The 25843-nt window shown below is 40.3% G+C and overlaps 1 protein-coding gene across 7 annotated transcripts in view; it reads left to right on the forward strand.

The window, feature by feature from the left end:
- The window catches only part of klhl5 (kelch like family member 5), a 123162-nt gene extending 104708 nt beyond the window's left edge, over positions 1–18454 (forward strand). For all 7 annotated transcript variants that reach the window (XM_033027059.1, XM_033027041.1, XM_033027069.1 and 4 more), the window contains 4 exons: positions 3166–3328; positions 5334–5546; positions 14980–15151; positions 15538–18454. In XM_033027059.1, coding sequence (XP_032882950.1) covers positions 3166–3328; positions 5334–5546; positions 14980–15151; positions 15538–15594 — 605 coding nt within the window. In that variant the 3' untranslated portion in view covers positions 15595–18454. The remainder of the gene's footprint in view (positions 1–3165; positions 3329–5333; positions 5547–14979; positions 15152–15537) is intronic.
- The last annotated feature ends 7389 nt before the right edge of the window (positions 18455–25843 follow it).

Below are 25843 nucleotides of genomic sequence, written 5' to 3' on the forward strand. Positions count from 1 at the left end.
CGAAGTCGGGTCCCTGCCGTCTTAAAATAGCGTATCTTGAAGTCGTCGAAGTCGGGTCCGTCTCGGCAACGCGTGGGGGGGGTGGTGGGGGGGTTTGCGGTGCGGCATCACACACACGAAGCTTCGACACACACAGAGCCTTAAAAGTGTAAATGCCCGACCTCTTTTCCGTTTTTCTCTAATTTAATTAAGATGTGCAGGTGGTGTTCTTATCGAGGTTCAGGGGTGAATGACGTAAATATTTTCACACAATATGGGAACATCTCATGTTGTCTTGAAGGCTCCTCGGCCCACATCTGACTCTCTGTACTGTCACTATGGCAACGATGTCTATGAGCACTGGGCATTGTGACATCACACGATGGAACGTTCACCATTGGCTGGGGCTCCTGCATAGGCATATGTAAATGGGTCCATTCCGATTGGGCATCTGTGAGCATCGGGCATTGTGACATCACACGATGGAATGTTCTCCAATGGCTGGGGCTGGTGATGGCATATGTAAATTGATCCATTCCGATTGGTCATCTGTGAGCATTGGGCATTGTGACATCACACGATGGAATGTTCAGCAGGGGCTGGTGCTGGTGAGGCTTGTGTGGGTGAGAAGCCAGTTTAGTTGTGAGATTTTTGGGGGGGGGGGGGGGGGGGGTGGGTAAGGTTTTGATTTAAAACGTGCGCTTAAACACGACGGAATGGAATGAGAAGCGCATACTTAGAAAGAAAAGCGAAATCTCTGCCGAAGTTGAAAAGACGCGGGCGGTCCTGCGTCCGGTTTTGGAGTTGCGGAGAATCAAAGGGAGCGCGCCAGCAAAGGGAGTTGGCCAGGCTGCCGGACGGACGGCCGGACGGAGTTCCGTTTCGGAATCTGGGGCGAGAGTTTTATATAATAACTAGACCAAGTGCAGACCCGTTGGGTCTGTTTCCCCAACGGCGTTTGCGGGGGGGTGGGGGGTTGAGAAGAGGGGAGGGAGGGGAGAGGAGGAGGAGGAAACGGGATAGATTTGGGAGGGAAAGGAGAGCGGGGTAGGGGGTGAGAGATGGGGAGAGAGATTTCGGGGAGGGAAGATGGGGAAGATGGGGAGGAGGGAGAGGGGTGGGGGAGAGAGGGGAAAGAGTGGGGAGGGAGAGTGGAGAGGAAGGGGGAGGGAAGTGGAAGAGTGGGGAGGGAGGGAGCGGTAGGGGGAGTGATGTACCTGCCTTCTCTCCATAACCCCTGATCCCTTTAGCCAACGCAGCCGTTCCCTACCCGTAGCCCCCACTGGGGGGGGGTGGGGGGCGGCATCACACACACTAACCACCCCCACACACAGAGTTGGAAAAGTGTATAAAGACCGTTCCCTACCTGTAGCCCCCAGCAGAGACGTGGTCGTCGAAGTCAGGTTCCGGCCGTCTTAAAATAGCGTATCTTGAAGTCGTCGAAGTCGGGTTCATCTCGGCAACGCGGGGGGGGGGGGGGGGGGGAGGGGGAGGGTGGCGGGGCGGCATCACACACACGAAGCATCCCCACACACAGAGCCTTAAAAGTGTAATGCCCCAACGCAGCCGTTGCCTACCCGCAGCCCCCACGGGAGACGTGGTCCTCGAAGTAGAGCCGTTCCCGAAAGGCCGTTTTTAAATGGCGTTGCGTGAGGGTTTGCTGCGGGCGCCAGCAGCCGTTATGGTCGCTGGCCAGCAGGAGGCGACAAAATGAGTGAGGGGGGGGGGGGGGGGGGGAGGAGAAGGTTTTAATGAAAAAAATGGACATAAACATAACGAAATGTAATGAGGAGTGGATAGCTGGAAGGGAAAGTGAAATGTCTACCGAAATGGCTGCTTGTATGGGTGAGAAGCCAGTTTTTATTTCAAAAACTGGGGGGGGTGGGGGGGGGGGGGAGGAGGCATTACACTTTTGCGTTGGGGCATTACACTTTTAAGTGGTGAAAGTTCTGACATAACAGGAATCAGCCTGGTGAACCTTCTCTGTAATCCCTCTCTATGGCAACGATGTCTTTGAGCATTGGGCATTGTGACATCACACGATGGAACGTTCAGCAGGGGCTGGGGCTGGTGAAGCTTCTGTGGGTGTGAAGCCAGTTTAGTTTTGAAATATTGGGGGGGGGGGGGGGGGGGTTAGGATTTGATTAAAAACGTACACTTAAACACGTCGAAATGTAATGAGGAACGGATACTTAGAAAGAAAAGTGAAATCTCTACCAAAATGGAAAAGATGTCGGCGATTCAGCGTTCCCCCTTATCCTTAAACTTTGACCCCTTGTTCTGGTCTTCCCCAACATCCGGAACAATCTTCCTGCATCTAGCCTGTCCAACCCCTTAAGAATTTTAAACGTTTCTATAAGATACCCCCTCAATCTTCTAAAATCTAGTGAGTACAAGGCGAATCTATCCAGTCTTTCTTCATTTGAAAGTTCTGACATTCCAGGAATCAGTCTGGTGAACCTTCTCTGTAATCCCTCTCTATGGCAACAATGTATTTGAGCATTGGGCATTGTGACATCACACGATGGAACGTTCACCATGGGCTTGGGCTCCTGCATAGGCATATGTAAATGAATCCATTCCGATTGGACATCTGTGAGCATTGGGCATTGTGACATCACACGATGGAACGTTCAGCAGGGGCTGGTGCTGAAGCTGAATCTATGGGTGAGAAGCCAGTTTAGTTTTGAAATATTTGGGGGGGGGGGGGGGGAAGGATTTGATTAAAAACGTGTACTTAAACACGACGGAATGTAATGAGGAGCGGATACTTAGAAAGAAAAGTGAAATCTCTACCGAAATGGAAAAGATGTCGGCGATTCTGCGTCCGGTTTCGGAGTTGCAGGGAATCAATGGAAGAAATGTGGCCGGAAGCCAGGCCGGAAGCCGTACATGTAAATGGATCCATTCCGATTGGACGTCTGCGAGCCTCGGGCATGGCGATTGGACGTCTGCGAGCATCGGGCATTGTGACATCGCACGGCGGGAACGAATCGAAAGGCAGGCAGGCAGCCGGACGGAGTTCCGTTTCGGAATCTGGGGCGAGAGTTTTATATAATAATAGATAGATGGTAATAAGTACCTGAGGGAAGCTGCACTGTTAGACTTTATTTCTTTACATTTATTTTGAAGCATTTATTTTAATATGAGTAAAGTTCTGATGAAAATAAACTGTTCCCTTTCTAGGAGTGGAAGTTCTGGAGGGACCCATGTATGCTGTAGGTGGACATGATGGTTGGAGCTATCTGAATACAGTTGAGCGATGGGACCCACAAGCTCGACAGTGGAACTTTGTGGCCAGTATGTCAGTACCACGAAGTACAGTCGGTGTGGCAGTACTTAATGGAAAGTAAGAAACTGTTTGTGTATAAATGTAGGGATTTATGAATATCTTGGTTAACCAATAATCTATTTGTCTGTGCCATTGAGAATATTATAAAGGACAGATCTACAACATGCTGTTTTTAAATTGGTATATTTATGATTTCTAATATTATTTACTCAAGTTGATGACTAAGTGAAAACCAAGACAGTTAATGATGGCTCAATCGGACAAGTCATTTGATTGGTAATCCAGAAGCTGCATTCCTGATCCAGAGACCAGAGTTTGAATCCCACCATGGCTACTGTGGAATTTAAATTTGTGAATAAACTGGAATTTTTTTTCTAAACAAATTGTAATAGTAAAAACCATTAAATCGTCTATCCTCTGGGTAAGGAATCTCCCAACATTACCCTGTGGCGGACTGACCTAACAGTGATTCCAGACCTACCAAAATGCTTCCTGAAAATTGTCAGAAGAATATTCAGCTCAAGGAGCAGTTTGGGATGAGCAATAATTACTGGTCTTGTCATTATAATTATTATTTTCATTTACCGTTTTTCTTTGAATATATTTTCTGATTAAAATGCTCTGTGTTTTGTGTATTGGCTGTGTATTGGCTTTGACCTATTTTAAAATTGTTTGGAGTAAACATGCTATGAGAATGCAGGGTGACTTGGACAGGTTGGGGGAGTGGGCAGATGCATGGCAGATAAAATTTAATGCGGATAAATGTGAGGTTATCCACTTTGGTAGCAAAAGCAGGAAGGCAGATTAATATCTAAATGGCATCAAGTTGGGAAAAGGGGAAGTACAACGGGATCTGGGGGTGCTTGTAAATCAGTCTATGAAAGTAAGAATGCAGGTACAGCAGGCAGTGAAGAAAGCGAATGGCATGTTGGCCTTTATAACAAGAGGAATCGAATATAGGAGCAAAGAGATCCTTCTGCAGTTGTACAGAACCCTAGTGAGACCACACCTGGAGTATTGTGTGCACTTTTGGTCCCCTAATTTGAGGAAGGACATTCTTGCTATTGAGGGAGTGCAGCGTAGGTTTACAAGGTTAATTCCCGGGATGGCGGGACTGTTATATGCTGAGAGAATGGAGCAGCTGGGCTTGTACACTCTGGAGTTTAGAAGGATGAGAGGGAATCTCATTGAAACATGTAAGATTGTTAAGGGCTTGGACACGCTAGAGGCAGGAAACATGTTCCCGATGTTGGGGGAGTCCAGAACCAGGGGCCACAGTTTAAGAATAAGGAGTAAGCCATTTAGAACGGTGACGACGAAACACTTTTTCTCACAGAGAGTGGTGAGTCTGTGGAATTCTCTGCCTCAGAGGGCAGTGGAGGCAGGTTCTCTGGATGCTTTCAAGAGAGAACTAGATAGGGCTCTTAAAAATAACGGAGTCAGGGGATATGGGGAGAAGGCAGGAACGGGATACTGATTGGGGATAATCAGCCATGATCACATTGAATGGCGGTGCTGGCTCGAAGGGCCAAATGGCCTACTCCTGCACCTATTGTCAATTGTGTATTGTCTGAACACCATGTAGTTCAACCCACATCCCTGGAAATGATAACTTGCCAGTTGAGAAGCAGATCCTGCTCTGTACGACATGAACAATATTTGATTCTAGCTGCTAGCATGTCAAAATCCATTTACATCATCGGCTGCATGGCCTCGCGGCAGAAGGGCCACAGTTTAGAGCCCTCCTGCCATTGCAAGCAAATAGGTTGGAATCTGTGTAGGAAGCCCATGAACTCTTTGTTTTAAGGTTGCAAACAAATGGTCACTGATGTGGTAACATTAAGTAACAATAATATGATTACTTGCTGAAAATGCTGACGAATGTGGATTGAAACTGTCGTAGAGTCTATAATTTCACTATATTTTGACCATTTTTTCCATGTGTACAAAATAGGAAAGATTCCATATGCAAAATGTGATCTGGCAAAGATCCCCTCCCCAGTCAATAAGCAAAACTATGTTTTGGATTTTACACCTTGGAATGTTACATTTCTGTTTTTAGGCTGTATGCTGTTGGAGGTCGGGATGGAAGTTCTTGCCTTAAGTCTGTAGAATGTTTTGACCCCCACACCAATAAATGGACCCCCTGTGCCCAGATGTCTAAAAGACGAGGCGGTGTTGGAGTTGCCACCTGGAATGGTTTTTTGTATGCTATTGGAGGACATGATGCACCAGCATCTAACCTGACCTCAAGGTTGTCTGACTGTGTGGAAAGGTAAATGTAACTCTCTGTATGTCCAAAAAAATGCACGTCGCCATATTTTAAATACCATAGAGAAAAGGCTTTAATTTTGAATATTTTTTTAAAGGATCTGCACCAAGCACCAAGCAGATACATGGAACTGCAGATATTGATTTACCCAAAAAAAGTCACAAAGTGCTGAAGAGCATGGATAGGTGACGTTTTGTGTTGGGACCCTTCTTCAGACTGATTGTAGTGGGTGGGGGGGAAGAAAGCTGGAAGAAAGGAGGGACTGGTCAAAGCTGGCAGGTGATAGGTTGATACCGGTGAGGGGGGGGGGGGGTAGGGGTGATAGGTAGATGGTGGACAACGGTCAGAGATAAAAATAACTGAGTTATTCCCACACTTTGTGTTTTAGTTTATCAATACCAAGTAGTCAGGCAGTGGTCACCAGACCCATCTTTTGTCTAACTGTAGTCTTGTAGGTCTGTGTCCAAGATGGCTGCCGTGAAGGGAGAGTGGACGCTGGCACGAATTGGTTGCCGCTGCTCTCTCTTCACACTGTGTTTTTGATTTTCTGTTTTTGGATTGAATTCTGTTTTTAATTTGTGTCATTGTGATGTCTTTAATTACTTGTTTTACTCCGATTATATGTTTTAATTTCGATTACTATGTAAGGTGTCCTTGAGATTTTGTATGAAAGGCGCCCATTAAATATAAAATTTATTATTATTATTATTATTATCTTGGAATCTCCAGTATATTATCTAATTGTTCCCAAATCAACCTTCACTAGCCAATGCAGTTATGCTTTTCCATAAGTTAGGATTGACCTGTCGGATAGAGGAGGGGAAATTACTTGGTGAATAATTTTTTTTTTTTATAGATGATTAACTGCTTTGTTTGAGCATTTATGAATGTAATCACAATGTGGATCTGGAGAAGTAACTAGGACGTGACAAGAGATTGATAAAAGTATGATTCAGATAAGATGATATCTAAAAATGTGAATTGCTTGATTAAAAAAGTTAAATCGCTAGAAGCAATTATGTACAGAAAATGCACAATTTTCCAAATAAATAATGTAGAGCAACAAAATTAAGAGTGTGAAGAATTGCTAGTACAGAATGATCCAAACTTTGGAATTAATTTTACAAACTAAATTTGTCCCAATTCATGTAATTGTAGTTAGCACAAAAAAAAACAGATGAGATAATACCTGGTTACATCATTAGATCTTTTTGAGATAAATTGTATTGAATCTATTTGAACCAGAAGGCACCTTAGTCATATAATCATACAGCATGGAAACAGGCCCTTTGCCCCAACCTGCCCACACTGGCCAACATGTCCCAGCTGCACTAATCCCACCTGCCTACGTTACATAGACAATAGGGGCAGGAGTAGGCCATTCGACCCTTCGAGCCTGCACCACCATTCAATGTGATCATGGCTGATCATCCACAATCAGTACCCTGTTCCTACCTTCTCGCCATATCCCTTGATTCCACTAGCTCTAAGAGCTCTATCCAACTCTCTATTGAATGCATTGAGTGAATCAGCCTCCACTGCCTTCTGAGGCGGAGAATTCCACAAATTCACAACTCTCTGTGTGAAAACGTTTTTCCTCCTCTCAGTTCTAAATGGCCTACACCTTATTCTTAAACTGTGCCCCCTGGTTCTGGACTCCCCAACATCGGGAACATGTTTCCTGCATCCAGCGTGTCCAATCACGTAATAATTGTATATGTTTCTATAACATCCCCTCCCATCATTCTAAATTCCAGTGAATACAAGCCCAGTCGCTCCATTCTTTCAACATATCACAGTCCCACCATCCTGGGAATTAACCTCGTGAACCTACGCTGCACTCCCTCAATAGCAAAAATGTCCTTCTTCAAATTATGCGATCATAACTGCACACAATACTCCAGGTGTGGTCTCACAAGCGCCCTGTACAACTGCAGAAGGACATCTTTGCTCCTATACTCAGCTCCTCTCATTATGAAGGCCAACATGCCATTAGCTTTCTTCACTGCTGTACCTGCATGCTTACTTTCAGTGACTGATATACAAGGACACCCAGGCCTTGTTGTACTTCCCCTTTTCCTAACCTGACACCATTCAGATAGTAATCTGCCTTCCTGTTCTTGCCACCAAAATAGATAAACTCACATTTATCCACATTATACTGCATGTGCCATGCATCTGTCTACTCACCCAACCTGTCCAAGTCACGCTGCATAGCATCCTCTTCACAGTTCACACTGCCACCCAGCTTTGTGTCATCTGCAAATTTGCTAATGTTACTTTGAATCCCTTCATTTAAATCATTGATGTATATTGTAAATAGCTGCTGTCCCAGCACCGAACCTTGTGGTGCCCCACTCGTCACTGCCTGCCATTCTGAAAGGGACCCGTTAATCCCTACTCTTTGTTTGCAATTAATTTTCTATCCATGTCAGTACCCTACCCCCAATACCATGTTCTCTAATTTTGCCCACTAATCTCCTGTGTGGGACCTTATCAAAGGCTTTCTGAAAGTCCAGGTACACTACATCCACTGGCTCTCCCTTGTCCATTTTCCTTGTTACATCCTCAAAAAATTCCAGAAGATTTGTCAAGCATGATTTCCCCTACGTATGCTGACTCGCATGGATACTGTTACTACTATCCAAACGCGTCACTATTACATCTTTAATAATCGACACCAGCAGCTTCCCCACCACTGATGTCAGGCTAACTGGTCTATAATGCCCTGCTCTCTCTCTCCCTCCTTTCTTAAAAAGTGGGTTAACATGAGCTAACCTCCAATCCAGAGGAACTGATCCAGAATCTATAGGACATTGGAAAAAGATCACAATGCACAATTTCTAGAGCCACTTCCTTGAGTACCCTGGGATGCAGACCATCAGGTCCTGGGAATTTATCAGCCTTCAGTTCCATCAGTCTACCATTTCCTAACTAATGTGAATTTCCTTCAGTTTCTCCATCACCCTAGGTCCTCTGTCCCCTCGTACATCTGGGAGATTGTTTGTGTCTTCCTTAGTGAAGACAGAACCAAAGTACCTGTGCAACTCGTCTGCCATTTCCTCGTTCCCCATAATAAATCCACCTGTTTCTGTTTTCAACGGACCCACATTTGTCTTAACTAATTTTTTTCTCTTCACATACCTAACGAAGCTTTTACTGTCCTCCTTTATATTCTTGGCTAGCTTACCTTCGTACTTCATCTTTTCTCCCCGTATTGCCTTTTTAGTCATCTTCTGTTAATCTTTAAAAGTTTCCCAATCCTCTGGCTTCCCGCTCATCTTTGCTATATTATACGTCTTCTCTTTTATTTTTATACCGTCCTTGACTTCCCTTGTCGCCTCTTACTCCCCTTAGAATCTTTATTCCTCTTTGGGATGAAATGATCCTGCAACTTTTGGATTATTCCCAGAAATACCCGCCATTGCTGTTTCACCGTCATCCCTGCAAGGGTCCCTTTCCAGTTCACTTTGGCCAGCTCCTCCCTCATGCCTCCATAGTCCCCTTTGTTCAACTGTAATACTAACACTTCCGATTTTACCTTCTCCCTCTCAAATTGCAGATTAGAACTTATCATATTGTGGTCACTACCTCCTAATGGTTCCTTTACCTTGAGTTCCTTATCAAATCCGGTTCATTCCACAACACTAAATCCAGAATTGCCTTCTCCCTGGTAGGCTCCAGTACAAGCTGCTCTAAGAATCCATCTCAAACGCACTCAACAAACTCCCTTTCTTGGGGTCTTGGGGTCCGTTTGACCCACATCCCTCCAAACCTGTCCTGTCCGTGGACCTGTCTAACTTTTTTAAACATTGGGATAGAACCTGCCTCAACTACCTCCTCTGGCAGCTCGGTCCATACACCCACCCTTTGTGTGAAAACGTTAGTCCTCAGATTCCTATTAAATCTTTTCCCCTTCACCTTAGACGAATGTCCTCTGGTCCTCGATTCCCCTACTTTTGGCAAAAGACTCTGTGCATCCACCTGATCTATTTGTCTCATGATTTTGTACACCTCTATAAGATCATCCCTCAATAGAATCCCAGCCTATTCAACCTCTCCCTATAGCTCAGACCGTCGAGTCCTGGTAGCATCCTCATAAATCTTTTCTGCACTCTTTCCAGCTTGACAACATCTTTCCTATAACATGGTGCCCAGAACTGAACACAATACTCTAAATGCAGCCTCACCATCTTATATAACTGCAACATGATCTCCCAACTTTTATACTCAATACTCTGACTGATGAAGGCCAATGTGCCAAAAGCCGTCTTGATCACCCTATCTACCTGTGACTTCACCTTCAAGGAACAATATACCTTCACACCTAGATCCTTCTGCTCTATAACACTTCCCAGAGCCCTACCATTCACTGTGTAGGTCCTGCCCATGTTAGACTTTAAAAAATGCAACACATCACATTTCTCTGTATTAAATTCCATCAACCATTCATCAGTCCACCTGGCCAACCGATCAAGATCTTGTTGCAATTTTTCATAACCATCTTCACTATCTGCAATACCACCCACTTTTGTATGCAAATTGGCTAATCTTGCCAACTACATTCTCATCCAAATCATTGATTATTGATGACAAACAGTAATGGGCCCAGCACCAAACCTAGAGGCACACCGCCAGTCACAGGCCTCCCGTCCGAGAAGGAACCTTCCACCATCGCCGTCTGCTTCCTGCCATGAAGCCAATTTTCTATCCATTCAACTATCTCTCAATCAATCAATCAATCAATCAACCTTTATTGTCATCTTGCAAGCAACAGTTGTACAGTGCAAAATGAAAAGATGTTTCCCAGGGAATAGCGGAGCATCGCACATGAAATTTAAAACATTTCACACATAATAACACTAAAAACAATCCAGTCCCTGATGGAACAGTATAAATAGTTAAAAGCAGGAAAAACACAACGTTAAAATACAATAAACCAATCATAAAAATGTCCGGGGCAGCTGATTTGAGTGGCCAGTGCCAGTTATTAAAGTGGCCAGTGCCAGTTATTAAAGTGTCCGTGCCAGCCGCAGAATCAAGTGACTGTGAGTACAGAGTGACTGTTTAGCAGCCTCACAGCCTGTGGTAGGAAGCTGTTTAGCAGTCTTGTAGATGCTTCGATATCTCTTGCCTGATGGCAGGAGATCCAGGTGTATGTGGAGGGGGTACAGTTTGTCCTTAGCAATTCTCTGAGCTTTTTCCAGACAGCGGCTCTGGAACAGTTCTTGTACCGAGGGTAGGGAGACGCCAATGATCCTCTCTGCTCCCCTCACTACCCTCTGCAGAGCCTTCCTGTCCGAGCAGTTGCAGGTGGAGTACCACGTATTTATGCAGTACGTGAGTACAGACTCCACCGTACCTCTGTAGAAAGTCCTGAGGATGTTGGTGGGGAGTGAGGCCTGTTTTAGTTTCCTCAGGAAGTGCAGTCGCTGATGGGCCCGTTTGACGGTCCCAGTGGTGTTCCTGGACCAGGTGAGGCTGTCTGTAATTTGCACACCGAGGAACTTTATGCTCTCCACTCTCTCCACTGTGGTGCCACTGATGTTGAGGGGTGTATGCTTTGGCTGCGCCCTCCTGAAGTCGACAACCATCTCCTTCGTTTTGTCGACATTTAATTCTAGATTATTTTTGCCGCACCAGTCCACTAGTTGTTTTACTTCCTCCCTGTACATTGATTCGTCGTCTCTGCTGATGAGTCCCACCACTGTTGTGTCATCCGCGAATTTTATGATCTTATTGTCCCTGAATCTGGCAGCACAGTCATGTGTCTCCTTGAATCCCATGCGATCTAACCTTCCAGAACAGCCTACCTACCATGTTGAACCTTGTCGAATGTGAGTGTAACCTTGTCTTATTTTGAAAAATATATCCAGCTGTTCATCCTCTGTCCATCCATTTTCAAATGTGTTTAAGTCATGTTTCCTGTATTCAAATTTAACGTTAAGCATTATTTATTTATGGATTATTTTTTAAGGCCTTATTTATTTGTTTACTATTGGTTTAGTTATTTATTAAGTAAACTTTGATTTATTTCTGGATCCTAATTTCTGGAGATTTACAGTAAATGTTGTTGATATTATTTTTTGGTTAACCTACAAAACTTGATTTTAAACCCTCGATTTACTAAATATGGTCTTTAAAAAGCGTAATTTATTTGTAGTCTCTTAAATAAGATTTTGATCTATTTATCTACATGGTTCATAATAATTTGCATTTTTCAATACATACACGCAGAGCTTAACATTGCTATTTACTTCAGTATTATTTTATTATATTGCAAAAGTCAAACAAAATCTTCCACTGAGTTTTAGGATTTTAATTGAAAGAGTAAGTTATGATTAAGCCTGGAAGGAATTATTTTAATTATGTGTTGGAAAAAGTGCTCTAGTTGACTGCTACCTTTTCTTGGCATGGTGTGTGAAGTCAATCTATGTAAATGTATTTTATTATATTGCAAAAGTCAAACAAAATCTTCCACTGAGTTTTAGGATTTTAATTGAAAGAGTAAGTTATGATTGGTCGTTGTCTCTAACTGAGACAATGACAATAAATTTGAATACAATACAATACAATACAATATAGGTAGGCCGTAAACAGCAGGTGCACTCATAGGCTTGAAGATAATTTTGTAGAGAATACATACAACAGGGCTGAATGTATTTTTCAATATTATTATTAATCAGACTTTGCCACTAGAAATGATTTCTCCAAGATAATGGTAAGATTCAGAAGACTCAATTAAGGTGTATATTACAGGACCATGAATCAGAGAATTTGACGCATAGATTATCTGGCTGATTTTCAGCATTTTAAATTTTCCGATCATTAAAATTCATGGTTGGAAAATTAGGAGGCATCTGACCTCCAATCTGAGCACCTGTCAAACTATGCAATAGCAAATTCTTGTATAAATAGCATTGTCATCGAAAGCCAATTATTGCTCCATACCCCTGACTTTGATTTAATTCTGAAGTACGGAAGTGTATTTGAAACTTTAAAGGCAAATTTCCAGTCTTGTATGATTTAAGAGAGAAAATAATGATGTGGCCTATTCGTCACAGTATGAATCCAAGTCACATGTGTTTGGTCAGATAGGTCAGCTGACTACATTAATAATCTAGATTTATAATTAAAAATGAAATATTTACAAGCGGATAAGGAAAGAGCAGAAAAGTAGACCACGTATCGTTCTTTTGGAAATCCAATACAGACTGTCAGGTTAAATTATCACCGCCTCTGGCATATGATTCTGTGACTTTTAATTTAAGATAGTGACAAATTAAATGCTCATTTGACAAGAGAGCAAGCTCTGTAGCACTCTATAAAAATGGGACATTCTACACTTAAAGAATATCTGACTGGGAAAGAACAGTCTTTTCCCTTGTTGAGAATCTTGATTTGATTCACTCTGAACTGTGGAGAGAAAATTAAAAAGGCATTTCATTTTTGTGCAAATCTTGTTACAATCATTGCATTTTGAAATAAATATTAGTACTTTGTAGATAAGGCTTCTTATTTACAACTCCAAATCGTGTACTTAGTAATTAAATTATGAATTAACTGCCACATCAAATCTGAACTGGTGCGTCTATGAAGCCGAGGTCAATGTGTAACTGGCCTCATCTACTTCTTGAGTCGTCCAATGAACCCATCAAACACCAGGATGAAATTTACACGTCATGTTTTTTTTAAACTTCCCACTTGTATAGTATCTTTTGTAATCATTATTATTTTTTTGTTTCCACACTGGCACAATTTTGTTTTGCTTAAAACCAACGAATATAACAATGGCCTGTTTCCTTTATCATCGTAACTTTTTTTGCATATCTTTTATTCATTGTTCTTTATCTCTCCATATCTTGCCTTATCCCTAACCGGTCTGATGAAGGGTCTAGACCCGAACGTCACCCATTCCTTCTCTCCAGAGATGCAGCCTGTGCCGCTGAGTTACTCCAGCTTTTTGTGAATATATTTTGTTATGTGAGCACCCTCTACCTCAAAACAATGCAATGCTCTCTGTTCCCCAGCCAGAAAATGTCACTGTTGCTCTGCTGCAAAGCTGCTAACATTCAAATGTTGAACCGTACTTTAGCCTTTGCTTTCCTGTCAAGGAAAAATGGAGTTAGGAGAATATCTTTGACCAATATTAGAATTTTAATTTCTAAAAAGTCTAGCATATTATTATCTTTGAAATGTCAGAAGTCAAGGAATCATTTCTGTATCTTGAAGAGTCAAGAGGGTTTAATTGTTCCATTATTAGTACATACAGGGTGGAAACAGGCCCTTTGACCCAACTTGCTCATGCCAACCAACATGCCCCATCTACACTAGTCCCTCCTGCCTGTGTTTGGCCCATATCCCTCTAAACTTATCTTATCCGTGTTCTTGTCTAAATGTTTCTTAAATGTTGCGATAGCATCCGGCTCAACTACCTCCTCCTGCAGCTTATTCCATGCATCTGCCACCTTTGGTGTGTAAAAAAAATATTATCGTTCTCAAGTTCCTATTAAATCTTTTCCTCCCTCACCTTGAACCTAGGTTCTCGATTCCCCAACTTTATTCCTCTCCTGATCTTGTACACATCTCTAAGATCGCACATCATCCTCCTGCGCTCCAAGGAATAAAGTCCGGTTAAAGACTGGTTAGCACACAACAAAAGCTTTTCACTGTACCTCAGTACAGGTGGCAATAAACTAAACAAAGTCATAGCCTGTTCAACCTCTCCCTATAGCTCAGGGCATAGAGTCCGAGCAATATCCTCATAAATCTTCTCTGCACTCTTTCCAGCTTGACAGCATCTTTCCAAAACCATGATGACCAAAACTGAACACAATACTCTAAATGTGGCCTAACCAATGTCATAAATAACTGCACTATGACCTCCCAAATTCTATACGCGATACTCTGACTGATGTGCCATAAGTCTTTTTGACCACCCTGTGAAATATGACAATGAAATTCATACTTGCAGTTGCTAAATGGGTCCATAAACAAAATACTAATTGCTGCAAAGATAAGAAATTCAAATCTGTTATCTAGTGTACAAAAATACTGCATTCTTATGTATGTTTTGCAATGTAAAGATCTTGTTTTTTAAGCTTTCATGCTTGAATAGAAATTGAAAGCTCCACGATTTTGCAATAACCATTCTTATTGGTCATGTTCTAAAGCAATTCATCTTAATTTTCTGAAATCAGTCAAATTGGGGGCCAGTCTTGGCACATTTTTGGAGGGGTGGAGAGGAATCGTGCACGTGATTGTCAAAGCAAATGGTTATAAAAATGGGTCTAATTTCATGCCCTTAACTAAATAAATGAATTTTTACATTGTAGTTCAAACATTTGTGGACCGATATGAATATAGTCTGTGAATGCAAATATGTCACTGAATTGTTCCAAATATTTGGATCTAATTAGGCTATGTTTGCTTGTAGATATGATCCAAAAACAGACACTTGGACAGCAGTGGCTCCAATGAGCATAAGCAGAGATGCAGTTGGTGTTTGTTTACTCGGTGATCGGCTCTATGCAGTTGGAGGATATGATGGACAGTCATATCTAAACACCGTGGAAGCTTACGATCCTCAAACTAATGAGTGGATGCAGGTAGGAGTAATTATATGTCAACCTGTACTATTTTTTTACTTATAACCACATTGTCTGAATCCTTTCTATTATGTCCTCCAACTTGAGGACACATATTTAGGACAGTTTTAAATATTTCTCCTGGATTACTTATATGTTTGAGTAATGCCTTATTGGTTGTGGGGCAACTCTCATTGTACAATATATTCAAAGCAAATAATTCTCCATTTGGTCGTGGTATTCTGTTTATGCAAGAATAATTCTGAAGTGAAATGCTTAAATCAATTCTGCAATTTAAGAGGATTTAAGAAAATAGCACTTAAAATTGACAAAGTTATTGACAAATTTTATTTTCCATGCATTTATCTACTATCAGTGAGATAAAGTACTTTGTTTTTTTTTAACAGGTTGCATCATTGTGCCTTGGAAGAGCTGGAGCATGCGTGGTCACTGTTAAATTATAATCTTTTTTAATGTAAATTTTATATTTAACCATTCGATAGGTCCATAAAATTAAAATTGTCATCTCTGGAGTTTTACTTCAAGAAAAAAGAAAACTGTAAGATCTAAGAAATCAAAAATTAACGTAGGGAAGATCTGTGTCTGTTTAAAGAATCAAGATCTATTATAATTTCATAATAATTGTAGCTTTTATTTATCAAGTCCACCAAATACTCAAGACATTATCTTCAACTGAAACTGTACAAATTCTAGAATTCTTTATTTTATTTTTCTTTAAAAAGAGTGGATTTTATTTCCAGTAGATTGAATAGGCCATGTAATACAACTATGAAGAAAACATTAAATCTATAAACCTAATACAAGTTGTCTGAGTGCACACTGTAAAAGCTACTTTTCCACATTTGTACATCCAGGAAGCAACACACACACAGGAAATAAAAATTGTGATAATTATACAAGACAATGCGGCTGGCCTGCCTCATTTTCTATCCGTTAACTTTACTGGATGAAAGATGAGACAGTGACACCAGATAGTCTAATAAACATGATAGCATTGCTATTCATCATGAATGCAAATGTGGAAATGATCTTTATTATACTCAGTTGCACTCTTTTTTAATGTAATCTATATTTTCTTTTGTTTTTAAGCCAAACTGCCTTTGTTACAAATGAAGTAAAAGCACATACATATTTAATATGCAATATATTGAAGACATTGTAAAAAAAAAATGTGTGTCGGTACAAGCAATCATTATGTAACTGGTAACATTCCAAATTTCCTGCTCCTTCATAGTACAGATTGTATTAATTGATACATTTTTATGTGCTCATACAAGCCATTAACTGAACAAATACATATTATATTGATGTATGTTGTAATTGTTTCAACCACCAAAAAATATCTGCACAGAAATTGCCTTTTGCAACAGCCATAGGAGACAACTCATATTTTATTTAACTCAGTCTATAATTTTTCTTTGTTTTAAGGACTGTAAATTTTGTTTTTGTTGGCAAAAAGAACCTATAGCCTACAAATTGGACCCATTAGCACCAGTTGTACATGTATAAATTGTACATGCAAAAAGGGAACTCTATCTGGGGTTGGTCACACTTGCGATCACTTCTGGATGAAATTGTGTCCATGAGGAAATTGCTCCAAACAATTCCATGTACAATTCACCTATGTGGTGAAATTATTTTGATGTTAATCATGCATTTAATGTTTTCATGCTCTATCTCTAAACAAAACGAAAATATAATTGGATTCCTCATGATTCTGTTATTAATTTGATTTGAATAATCTTCCAACAAAAAAAATCTGAAATAGGTGGGGAATAAACAAAATTAATGACATTCCAGATCTCTCCTTTCAGGGCACATTTTAATTCAAGGTTATTTATGATACCCAGCAAGTGCCCTGCAATCCAGTCTTTTTTTTTTGTTTACTCGCATATTGATTTGGTTTTGCAACCAGTTTGATTTCAATGGTTTGGTTGTTTTATATTTAAAACTTAATGTAAATATTTATTACACTTAAGTTGCCTGGGTTAGGAACCTTTCTAAAGCTGTTTACTACCTGCGCCTTGATCAGAACTGGTCTCTCTGATCATGAACTTTCCTTTAAAATTAAATTATGCATTATTGGATTATTTGTCGTACCTAGCGCTAGTTATCATTTATATGGAGACATGAATTATTTGATATTGATTTAACTTTTTGAGGAAGCATGTGTATTTTGGTGAACACATATCACTTCATATATATTACACGGATTTGTGCTTATCATTTGCAATTGTGCGCGTGAGTTGGTTCACAGCTTGTTTTATTTAATTTCTATGTGGAAGTCCAGTTAACTCCCAGAACTTCTTTGGGTACAATCTTTAAGATTAAACATGAACATTGCAAGCCATTTTACACCCCACTCCCACAAATAGCTTATTTTTCTCCTCTGGCTTTCCGATAAGAGATGTGATATGCATCAAAGAAGCATCAGGAGTTGTGTATGATGGATCTTGCTCATCAAAGTCCTGCACTTTTCAATCATAAATCCCAGTTACCTTCATTTTTGTGCAACCCAGTAGCTTTTTTTAATATTTTATTTCCAGTTATTAACTTTTACTTCAGGCAGGATTAATTTTAAATCACAACACATTTCAAAAAGTAAATATTCGCCTTGCTTTTAAAAAGGATGTGTAGTGATCACAGAATTTAGCTCAGTGATAAAGAAGATAAATTTGAGCATCGGTACTGTTTCGGAATTTGATGTTTATTGATGGCTTTTGTATTCTTATTGGTAGTTCTTAAAATTACACACAACTAAAGGTTTAGGGAAACAGTAATTCAAAATATGTGTATTTATCATGAAGATAAGCAGGATAAAGAGGTAATTGTCAGAGTAGAGCTGTATTGGCATGGTAAAATAAAATAATAGTTACAAGTCCGTTTCAGTTTGGCTTCTGTACCTAGGGACATAAGTGCCATTCTTGAAAGCATAAGTTGAATCGCCAGTCCAGTTCACTGCTGAGAATCAAGGTGCTATTCTCTGGATAAAATGGTAAATCAAGGCTCTGTGTGGCTGTTCTAACTCTCCGTGCTGTATCTATGATACATTTGCAAGGCAAGAGGGAGTTCTTCCATAATCCAGATAAATAACGCTGTTGAAACAAAATCACCAAAACCTGTTCAATGGGCAATTCAGCTCTCCATTTGTTGGTCCTTGATGTATGCAAAATGATATTGTATTGGTCACCTATTTACAGACATTACACTTCAGAGTATTTCCATGTAGCAGCATTGACGTTCATGATTTATTAGCTGCAAAAAAAAAGCACCAAAAGCAAAAGGTTGCAAATTAATTCCTACTGTTCATTTTTCAGTGTAATGCTCAGATTTACAATTCCTCTTTACTGTTAATTTAGTGTTGTTAACAACTTTTTTTTTAACAATGGCCAACCAATATATAATACATTTCTGCAGTTTAAAATTCTACAGCCTTCATTATATATCACACATAACTATGTACTCATTGAATTATAACATTGTTTTCTAGGTACCAATATCTAAGTCTCAGATCCTTAATAAATTTAATAAATGTCTATAATATATTATTATTATTATTATTATTATTATACAGTACGTATGGTAGCATGTATTGCTGGGCAGTATTTTGTGTTTAGAGTACTATATCATAACCTTATCTGATCTGTTAGACTTTATTTCCATTTATATACAATATTTTAAGCTTTTTTTGTATGTGCAGTAATTTATCTAGACTCTTCAATTAGCCACTTCATAATAATCATACATAATAATAATAATATAATATATCTTTTATTACAAACTAGACTAGAAGTCACCTTTATTCCACTATTTAAAAATCTATCTCACCTTGAAGCAAAATACTTAAAGTAATTTATAGTATTTGTTACAAAGGTTACATTTGGAAGGTACATTTTTATAATAATTCACCAGTAACCCACTTTTCCCCGAAGTGGGAAAAGTGGGTCGCATTCCCCCGAAGGAAGAGACTAAAACTAGTTTCTCCCACAAAGCCTGGCAAGTGATATGTGGATACAGGTAAAACCATAGCTAATTGGCAGACGAGTGGAATAAATGACAAAGACTAAGAGTGAAAAGGAGTTAAAGGGGTGTCAGGTAGGTGGAGCAGAGGAGTCAAATGTAAAGTTAGAGGGAGGGGAGATGAGTGGAAGGAAAAAGAGGGTAGATATAGGGGGAAAGGTGGTGATGGGAGGTGAGTGTACAAAGTAGAGGAAAGAAGCAGGGTGACTGGGGGTCAGGAGATGGGTAAAATGTGCACGCACTGTGGTGGGAGAGTATCTTGTGCAGTCCCATTCTCCTGTCACCCTTGTTCGGACCCTGGATCTTCACTGGCTCCTTATTTGGCAGTGTTTCGTTAATCTTGGGTTCAAATTCATTCAAATACAATAGGCCTGAAACCTATTTTGCAATCTTCTTCTGCCCCTCAAACCTCTATCTCTGACAGTTCCTGCATCTTTTTGCATCCCCAGTTTTTATTGGTTGGCCCTCAACAAGTATGCCATCATCTGCCAAAGCATGAAACTCTTGGGTTCACGGTCTAAAGCTTCCCATCTCTCTCTCAAACTCACCTTTATAATCTCCTTTGAATCTACCTCTTTTGCAGATATGTTGGGCACTGGTCCCAATATCTTCTTACGGCATGAAGCTCTGCCATTGGTGACAAAATAGAAAAATAAAATTTGCCTTGAAATATGCAGCAGGATGTCCACTGCAACAAATCATTCCTCAATGGAGAGTCTCAAATGTGTTCACATTTTCTCCCTTAGGATTACATCATTCACTTGTGCTACTTTCAATTTTTGCTACAACCCTCACCCCATCCTCACAACTCTGGACATAGACCCAAAATGGTGGAGTAACTCAGCGGGACGGCAGCATCTCTGGAAAGAAGGAATGGCTGACATTTCGGGTCGAGGCCCTTCTCCAGACTGAGCCTCGGTCTGAAGAAGGGTCTCAACCTGAAATATCACCCATTCCTTCTATCCAGAGATACTGCCTGTCCTGCTGAGTTACTCCACCATTTTGGGTCTATCTTCGGTGTAAACCAGCATCTGCAGTTCCTTCCATCACAACTCTGGGGCTATTTTCCAGTCGCATGCTGCATCCTCTTTTGGGTTCCTCTTCAGAAAAAGGTGACGATTAAGTCTCTTATTCAGCTGTTTGGTATTTTCACCTTTGCCACTTCATTCTCCCCTCATGGAAACTGTGGATACTGTAAAAGTTCAAGCCGGAAAGCAAACAAAAGAATAATCAAGAAAAAAATAAGAACTGGGAGAAACATGAGTAGAGGAAGCAATTCAATAATGATACTGTGTGATACTTTACCAAATAGAGAAGTGACAAAAAGGCAAAAGAGATTGGTAAGTAGGCATGTGTAAAATAAGAGGGCATAAGCAAGTGAAGTAAATGAAGGGATGAAGATAGTATGGAATAATTCACAATGAGTAAGAGACACAAAGCCAAGATGTACTTGGATCCTGAGATTAAAATGTGCAGGTACTGCAGCAGAACATGGTGAAATCTTCCTTGGGCCGCTCGTAGCTTTCGTAGCTCAGCAGTTTTGTAGGTTTCCAGTGGAACACACGAGAAGTGTGCTCAGAATGTTTCGCTCAGAATTTTAGATTATAGTGAGATGAAAGGAACTGAAATTTTGGAGAAAGACTGGTAGAGAATAACCACAATAGCAATATAGAGACTTAAGTCAGAAAGAAGAAAATTGAAAAACAGGCTTGCTTCTGTGGCAGACTAAATCAACTTTGCATGAAGGATATTATAAAAATGCCCTCTCACTGTAATTTACTTACTCTTCACTATCTATAAATACTGAGATTGATGAAAGATTCTGAAGATAAATAGCTGCACGCTTTAAAAATATAATATATTGAGGACTTTATGCACTTGTTTGATAAATTACACATTTAGTTTTCTTAAAACATTCCTGTTTGTTGATTGTAAATTTAAGTGGTATTGTTTACCATTCTTATTGCAAAATATTATATTAGTTTTAAGCGATTTCTGATTAATGGTTTGGATAATAAAATGCCTGTGTAATGGTGTGATGTTTGTGGAAAATCTTGAAAAAGCAACCTTTTTTCTATTTTTTAAATTAATTTGAACAATGTAGGTACAGAAAACTGCAAGTAATATGATGAAACTGATCTGTATTAGTGAGGAAAATAACTCTTTGTATGGTATATGGTGTTGAATGTATGATCCGGTCTGTTTTCTCAGTACCTAAAACTGCGTACATATGTCACCCTGCGATAAACTGCTCAATTAAAATGTATAACACAAAATTATTGCTACATTCCAGTAGAGAAAAATAGTATGTTAGAAATGCATTCCTTTTGGAAGATTATAGCATGGTCTGCCTTAAGATCAGTCCATTATTTAAATTTATATCATGTGCTACTTTGACACTTATTTAATTAAAAACTTTATTTTACAAAAATGTTTTATTATTCAAAATTTGTTGCAATATTTCCTTTTGTTAATGGGTACAATTTTAAACAACAGCTGTAGAAAATTAAGTAAACAATTTCTCGATCAAGTTTGCAAAATCTCTTTTTCTGGAAAATTAACAATATAATCAGTTTACCTTATGGTTAAGTATCCTTCCAGTAAATCTTGCCCATTCTTTGGAATCATAAACAATCTTCACAAAAGGAAAATGTTCACCATTTGTTAATTTTGTAACTGACCTTAGATAAATGAATACAATTCTGATTGTTTATTTATTTTTTGGTCCAAGTGCTGTTTCCATATTGGACGTATCAAACTGTTGATTATTCACCAGGCTTTTGTTTTAACCATTGTTCCTTAATTACATTTGTGACATTTTGAAGAGGAAGTGAATGCCAAATTCAGGACAGGCATCAGACAAAAATCTCAGGAAGGGCTATATGTATACATGTTCTTGAATTAATCTGTCTGTTCTGTGGATTTTATCTTGAACATTTATGTTAAAGCGATCTGAATAAATTTGATTGTTACCCAAAAATGTTTTAATATTTTATTTCAAAATGATAATACTGGAGTTGTTTGGATTTCACCATCTCATGATTTATTTATTGTAACAGGAACTTATCAAGGAGACATATTTTAATTACCTGTGAGCTTTCCTTGGCTCTTGCATTGCTATAGAACCCTGCTAGAGCTTTATAAAACTTAGGTAGTATCACCGCGCACATCAGAACAGCGCTTTGATTTTGAGACAACCAATAGCTGCCTTTTACAACAACCAATGAAAGATGGTATTTGAGTCACGTTTTGTCTACGTGTCAGCAAGAAAAATAAACCATTGTTATCAACCGGGCAAGTGAAGATGAGGAAGATTGATGCTTTGAATTTGGTGTCTTCATCATAACACAGAAACAAGTTTTATCAAAAGCTAGACATTGCAGGAGCTGAAATTGAGAGAAAATTCTGACGAAACATAATACACTTGAAACATTAACCATTTTTCACTGCACACACATTTCAGAGTATTTCCAGCACTTTGTCGTTATTTCAAACTAAATTCTACTTCTATCCTGTAAAGGGTCCAGCTTATCTATTGGATTTTATTTAAGAAGTATTCAGTTTAATTTGCTTTTTTTTCTTGATAGCCTTTGATAGGCCTAACTTTGGCTATACATTATTTCATTAACTTGCCTGGAAGCAGATGTTTATTCCAGAATCATATGAGATAATCGTTATGTAATCTGCTTTGAAGTTCCACACAAAGGGAAAAAAAGATGGATTGCATCACTTGGAAGAAGAGTCCACAAACATGAAGTTAGTTCCTGTGGAAACCTCTATTCACTTTAGGAAAAGGCCAAAACAATGTTTACTTGCACTGAATTCTTACAGCCAAATTCATAAAAGCCCAATAAAATAAGAACAACATTTAATGAGGAAACATTAATCTTTTTATTTAACTGGCTCTTCATTAATTGGCTATTAATTTTAAAAAAGTTTGAAAATGTTGTTTATTGTTTTTGTGCTTATTGATATTAGGTTATTAGGACTGAAAATGTAACACTTCTCCACATCAAACTTTCCAAGATAAAGTATAGCACAGCCACAGGCAGATTAACACCATAGCTCTCCACACTGTGTATGCGGTCTTATTTCCAGAAAAACAATCCCCTGAGAAAGACCACCAATTAAGAAATATATGTGCCCATTTATAAAATAACAACTAATGTAGCAGTCAACTTCGTCAAATCATTTAAAATGTTCAGTACCTAATGTCTTTCAGCACATCACATACTCTGTAAAATTAGGACTAATTACATGCCAGGAAAGTATAGCTGCTGTTTTCAATCTATCTGTCTGCAGAATGATCTTAATTGTTTGTAGGATCAAATTATTATTACATCTGCAACTAAAGATGACTAGTGTACTAACAACTATGAGATTGCGAGCTATTTCAATTCCTCTTGTTACCATATCAACCTGTATGTCCTCCGCCTCCACAGCCAGAGCTAGACCACACATAAACTAGAACAGCACTTAATATTCCACTTGGGCAGCCTACACTCCAAGAGCCTACACACCTTTCCTCCATCGTCTCAACACCCATTATGTCCCCACCCCCCGCTCCCCATTCCCTTCTACCCATCATCCTTCCCTCTGGTGCCAGTTTTCTCCTTCCTTATCAGATTCCACCATTTGTCTTCTCAACATCACCTCGAGCCTTGGTTACTACTTCCTCCAATCAGCTCTTTGACTTTGCTCCATCTTTCAATAAGATCATGGATAATCCAGTCTTGGTCTTGACATCACTTTCCCACTGACATCACTTTCCCACTGACTTCACTCTCCAAACCCCTTCATCCATGTCAGCCTCTTTATCTCTGTAATCATCAAGTGAACCTTTTCTGAAATGCCTGCAATGCATGCACATCCTTTCTCACATATAGAGTCTTAAACTTTCCACAAATACTCCAGGCGCAGTCTCAATTAGCTTTAGATTTTTCCTACTTTGATACACTTGCAATATAGGCTCATATTCCTTTAGCTTCCTAATCAACTACTACTACCTTACTTGCATAATAACTGATGGTTTCATGTTTTAGGTCACCTTGCCTAATATTTTGTAATCTCACTCCCTTTCGACAACTGTGGCAGGGCTTGAATGCCATCACCTCCTACAAGGCGAATGCAGGAGGCAGCTCAAGCGACAGCGAAGCATCACGCCCTGAGGAGCTCAATGCGTTCTACGCATGCTTTGATAGGGAGAACACTGATGTGCCTTCTCGAGCCCTGATGGTATTACAGTCACAGTAACAAAGGCCAACGTCAGAAGATCCTTCAGGGGTGTGAATCCTGATGGTATACCCGGTAGAGTTCTCAAAACCTGTGCAGACCAACTGGCTGGGGCTTTTGCGGACATTTTCAACCTCTCACAACTGAGGTCTGAGGTTCCCACCTGCTTTAAGAGGGCATCAATAATACCGGTGCCCAAGAAGAGTAAGGAGATGTGCCTCAACACCTATCGACCAGTGGCACTAACGTCTGTGGTGATGAAGTGCTTTGAGAGATTGGTTATGGTGGATATCAACTCCCACCTCAACAAGAACCTCGACCCCCTACAGTTTGCCGACCATCACAACAGGTCAATGGAGGATGCGATCTTACTGGCTTTCCACTCTGCACTGGACCACTTGGACAATAAAAACATGTCAGGCTGTTGTTTATAGACTACAGCTCAGCATTCAATATCATCATCCCCTCCAAGCTGGTTATCAGCCCGAGCCGCTGCCTGCCCCTTTTCCGGGGTTATGTCCGTGCCCGGGTGGTTCTAGAGAGGGACCACACGCTGCCCACGTGCGCCCTGGGGGATTTTCGGGACCGCTGGGCACCGCGGGGGGTTAAATGCATCCTTGACTAGGATTGTAACATAGTTGTATAGTAGTTTATTTAGTATATTTGCGTGTCTTTATTATGGTGGTGGCTTCTGTTGTTTTATTGTAAATATTGTTTTTTTTAATAATCAAATAAATTTTTGTTTAAAAAATAAAAAATAAAAAGCTAGTTACCAAGCTCACGGAACTGGGGTAGACACAAAATGTTGGAGCAACTCAGCGGGTGATGCAGCATCTCTGGAGTGAAGGAATGGGCGATGTTTCGGGTCAGACTGATGTCAGGTGAGTGGGCGGGACAAAGATAGAATGTAGTCAGAGACAGTAAGACTGGTGGGAGAACTTGGAAGGGGAAGGGGATGGAAAGAGAAAGCATGGGCCATCTGAAGTTTGAGAAGTCAATGTTCAAACCGTTGGGGTGTAAACTACCCAAGCGAAATATGAGGTGCTGTTCCTCCAATTTGCGCTGGGCCTCACTCTGACAATGGAGGCGGCCCAGGACAGAAAGGTCAGATTGGGAATGGGAGGGGGAGTTGCTGAGCCACTGGGAGATCAGGTAGGTTAAGACGGACTGAGCGGAGGTGTTCAACGAAACGATCGCCGAGCCTGCGCTTGGTCTCGCCGATGTAGAGAAGTTGACACCTGGAACAGCGGATACAGTAGATGAGGTTGGAGGAGGTGCAAGTGAACCTCTGGCTCACCCGGAAAGACTGTTTGGGTCCATGGATGTAGTCGAGGGGGGAGGTAAGAGGACAGGTGTTGCATCTCCTGCAGTTGCAGGGGAAAGTACCCGGGGAGCGTGTGGTTGGGCTGTGAAGGGACGAGTTAACCAGGGAGTTTCGGA

The sequence above is a fragment of the Amblyraja radiata genome, chromosome 1, assembly GCF_010909765.2.
Source record: "Amblyraja radiata isolate CabotCenter1 chromosome 1, sAmbRad1.1.pri, whole genome shotgun sequence".
Lineage (NCBI taxonomy): Eukaryota > Metazoa > Chordata > Chondrichthyes > Rajiformes > Rajidae > Amblyraja > Amblyraja radiata.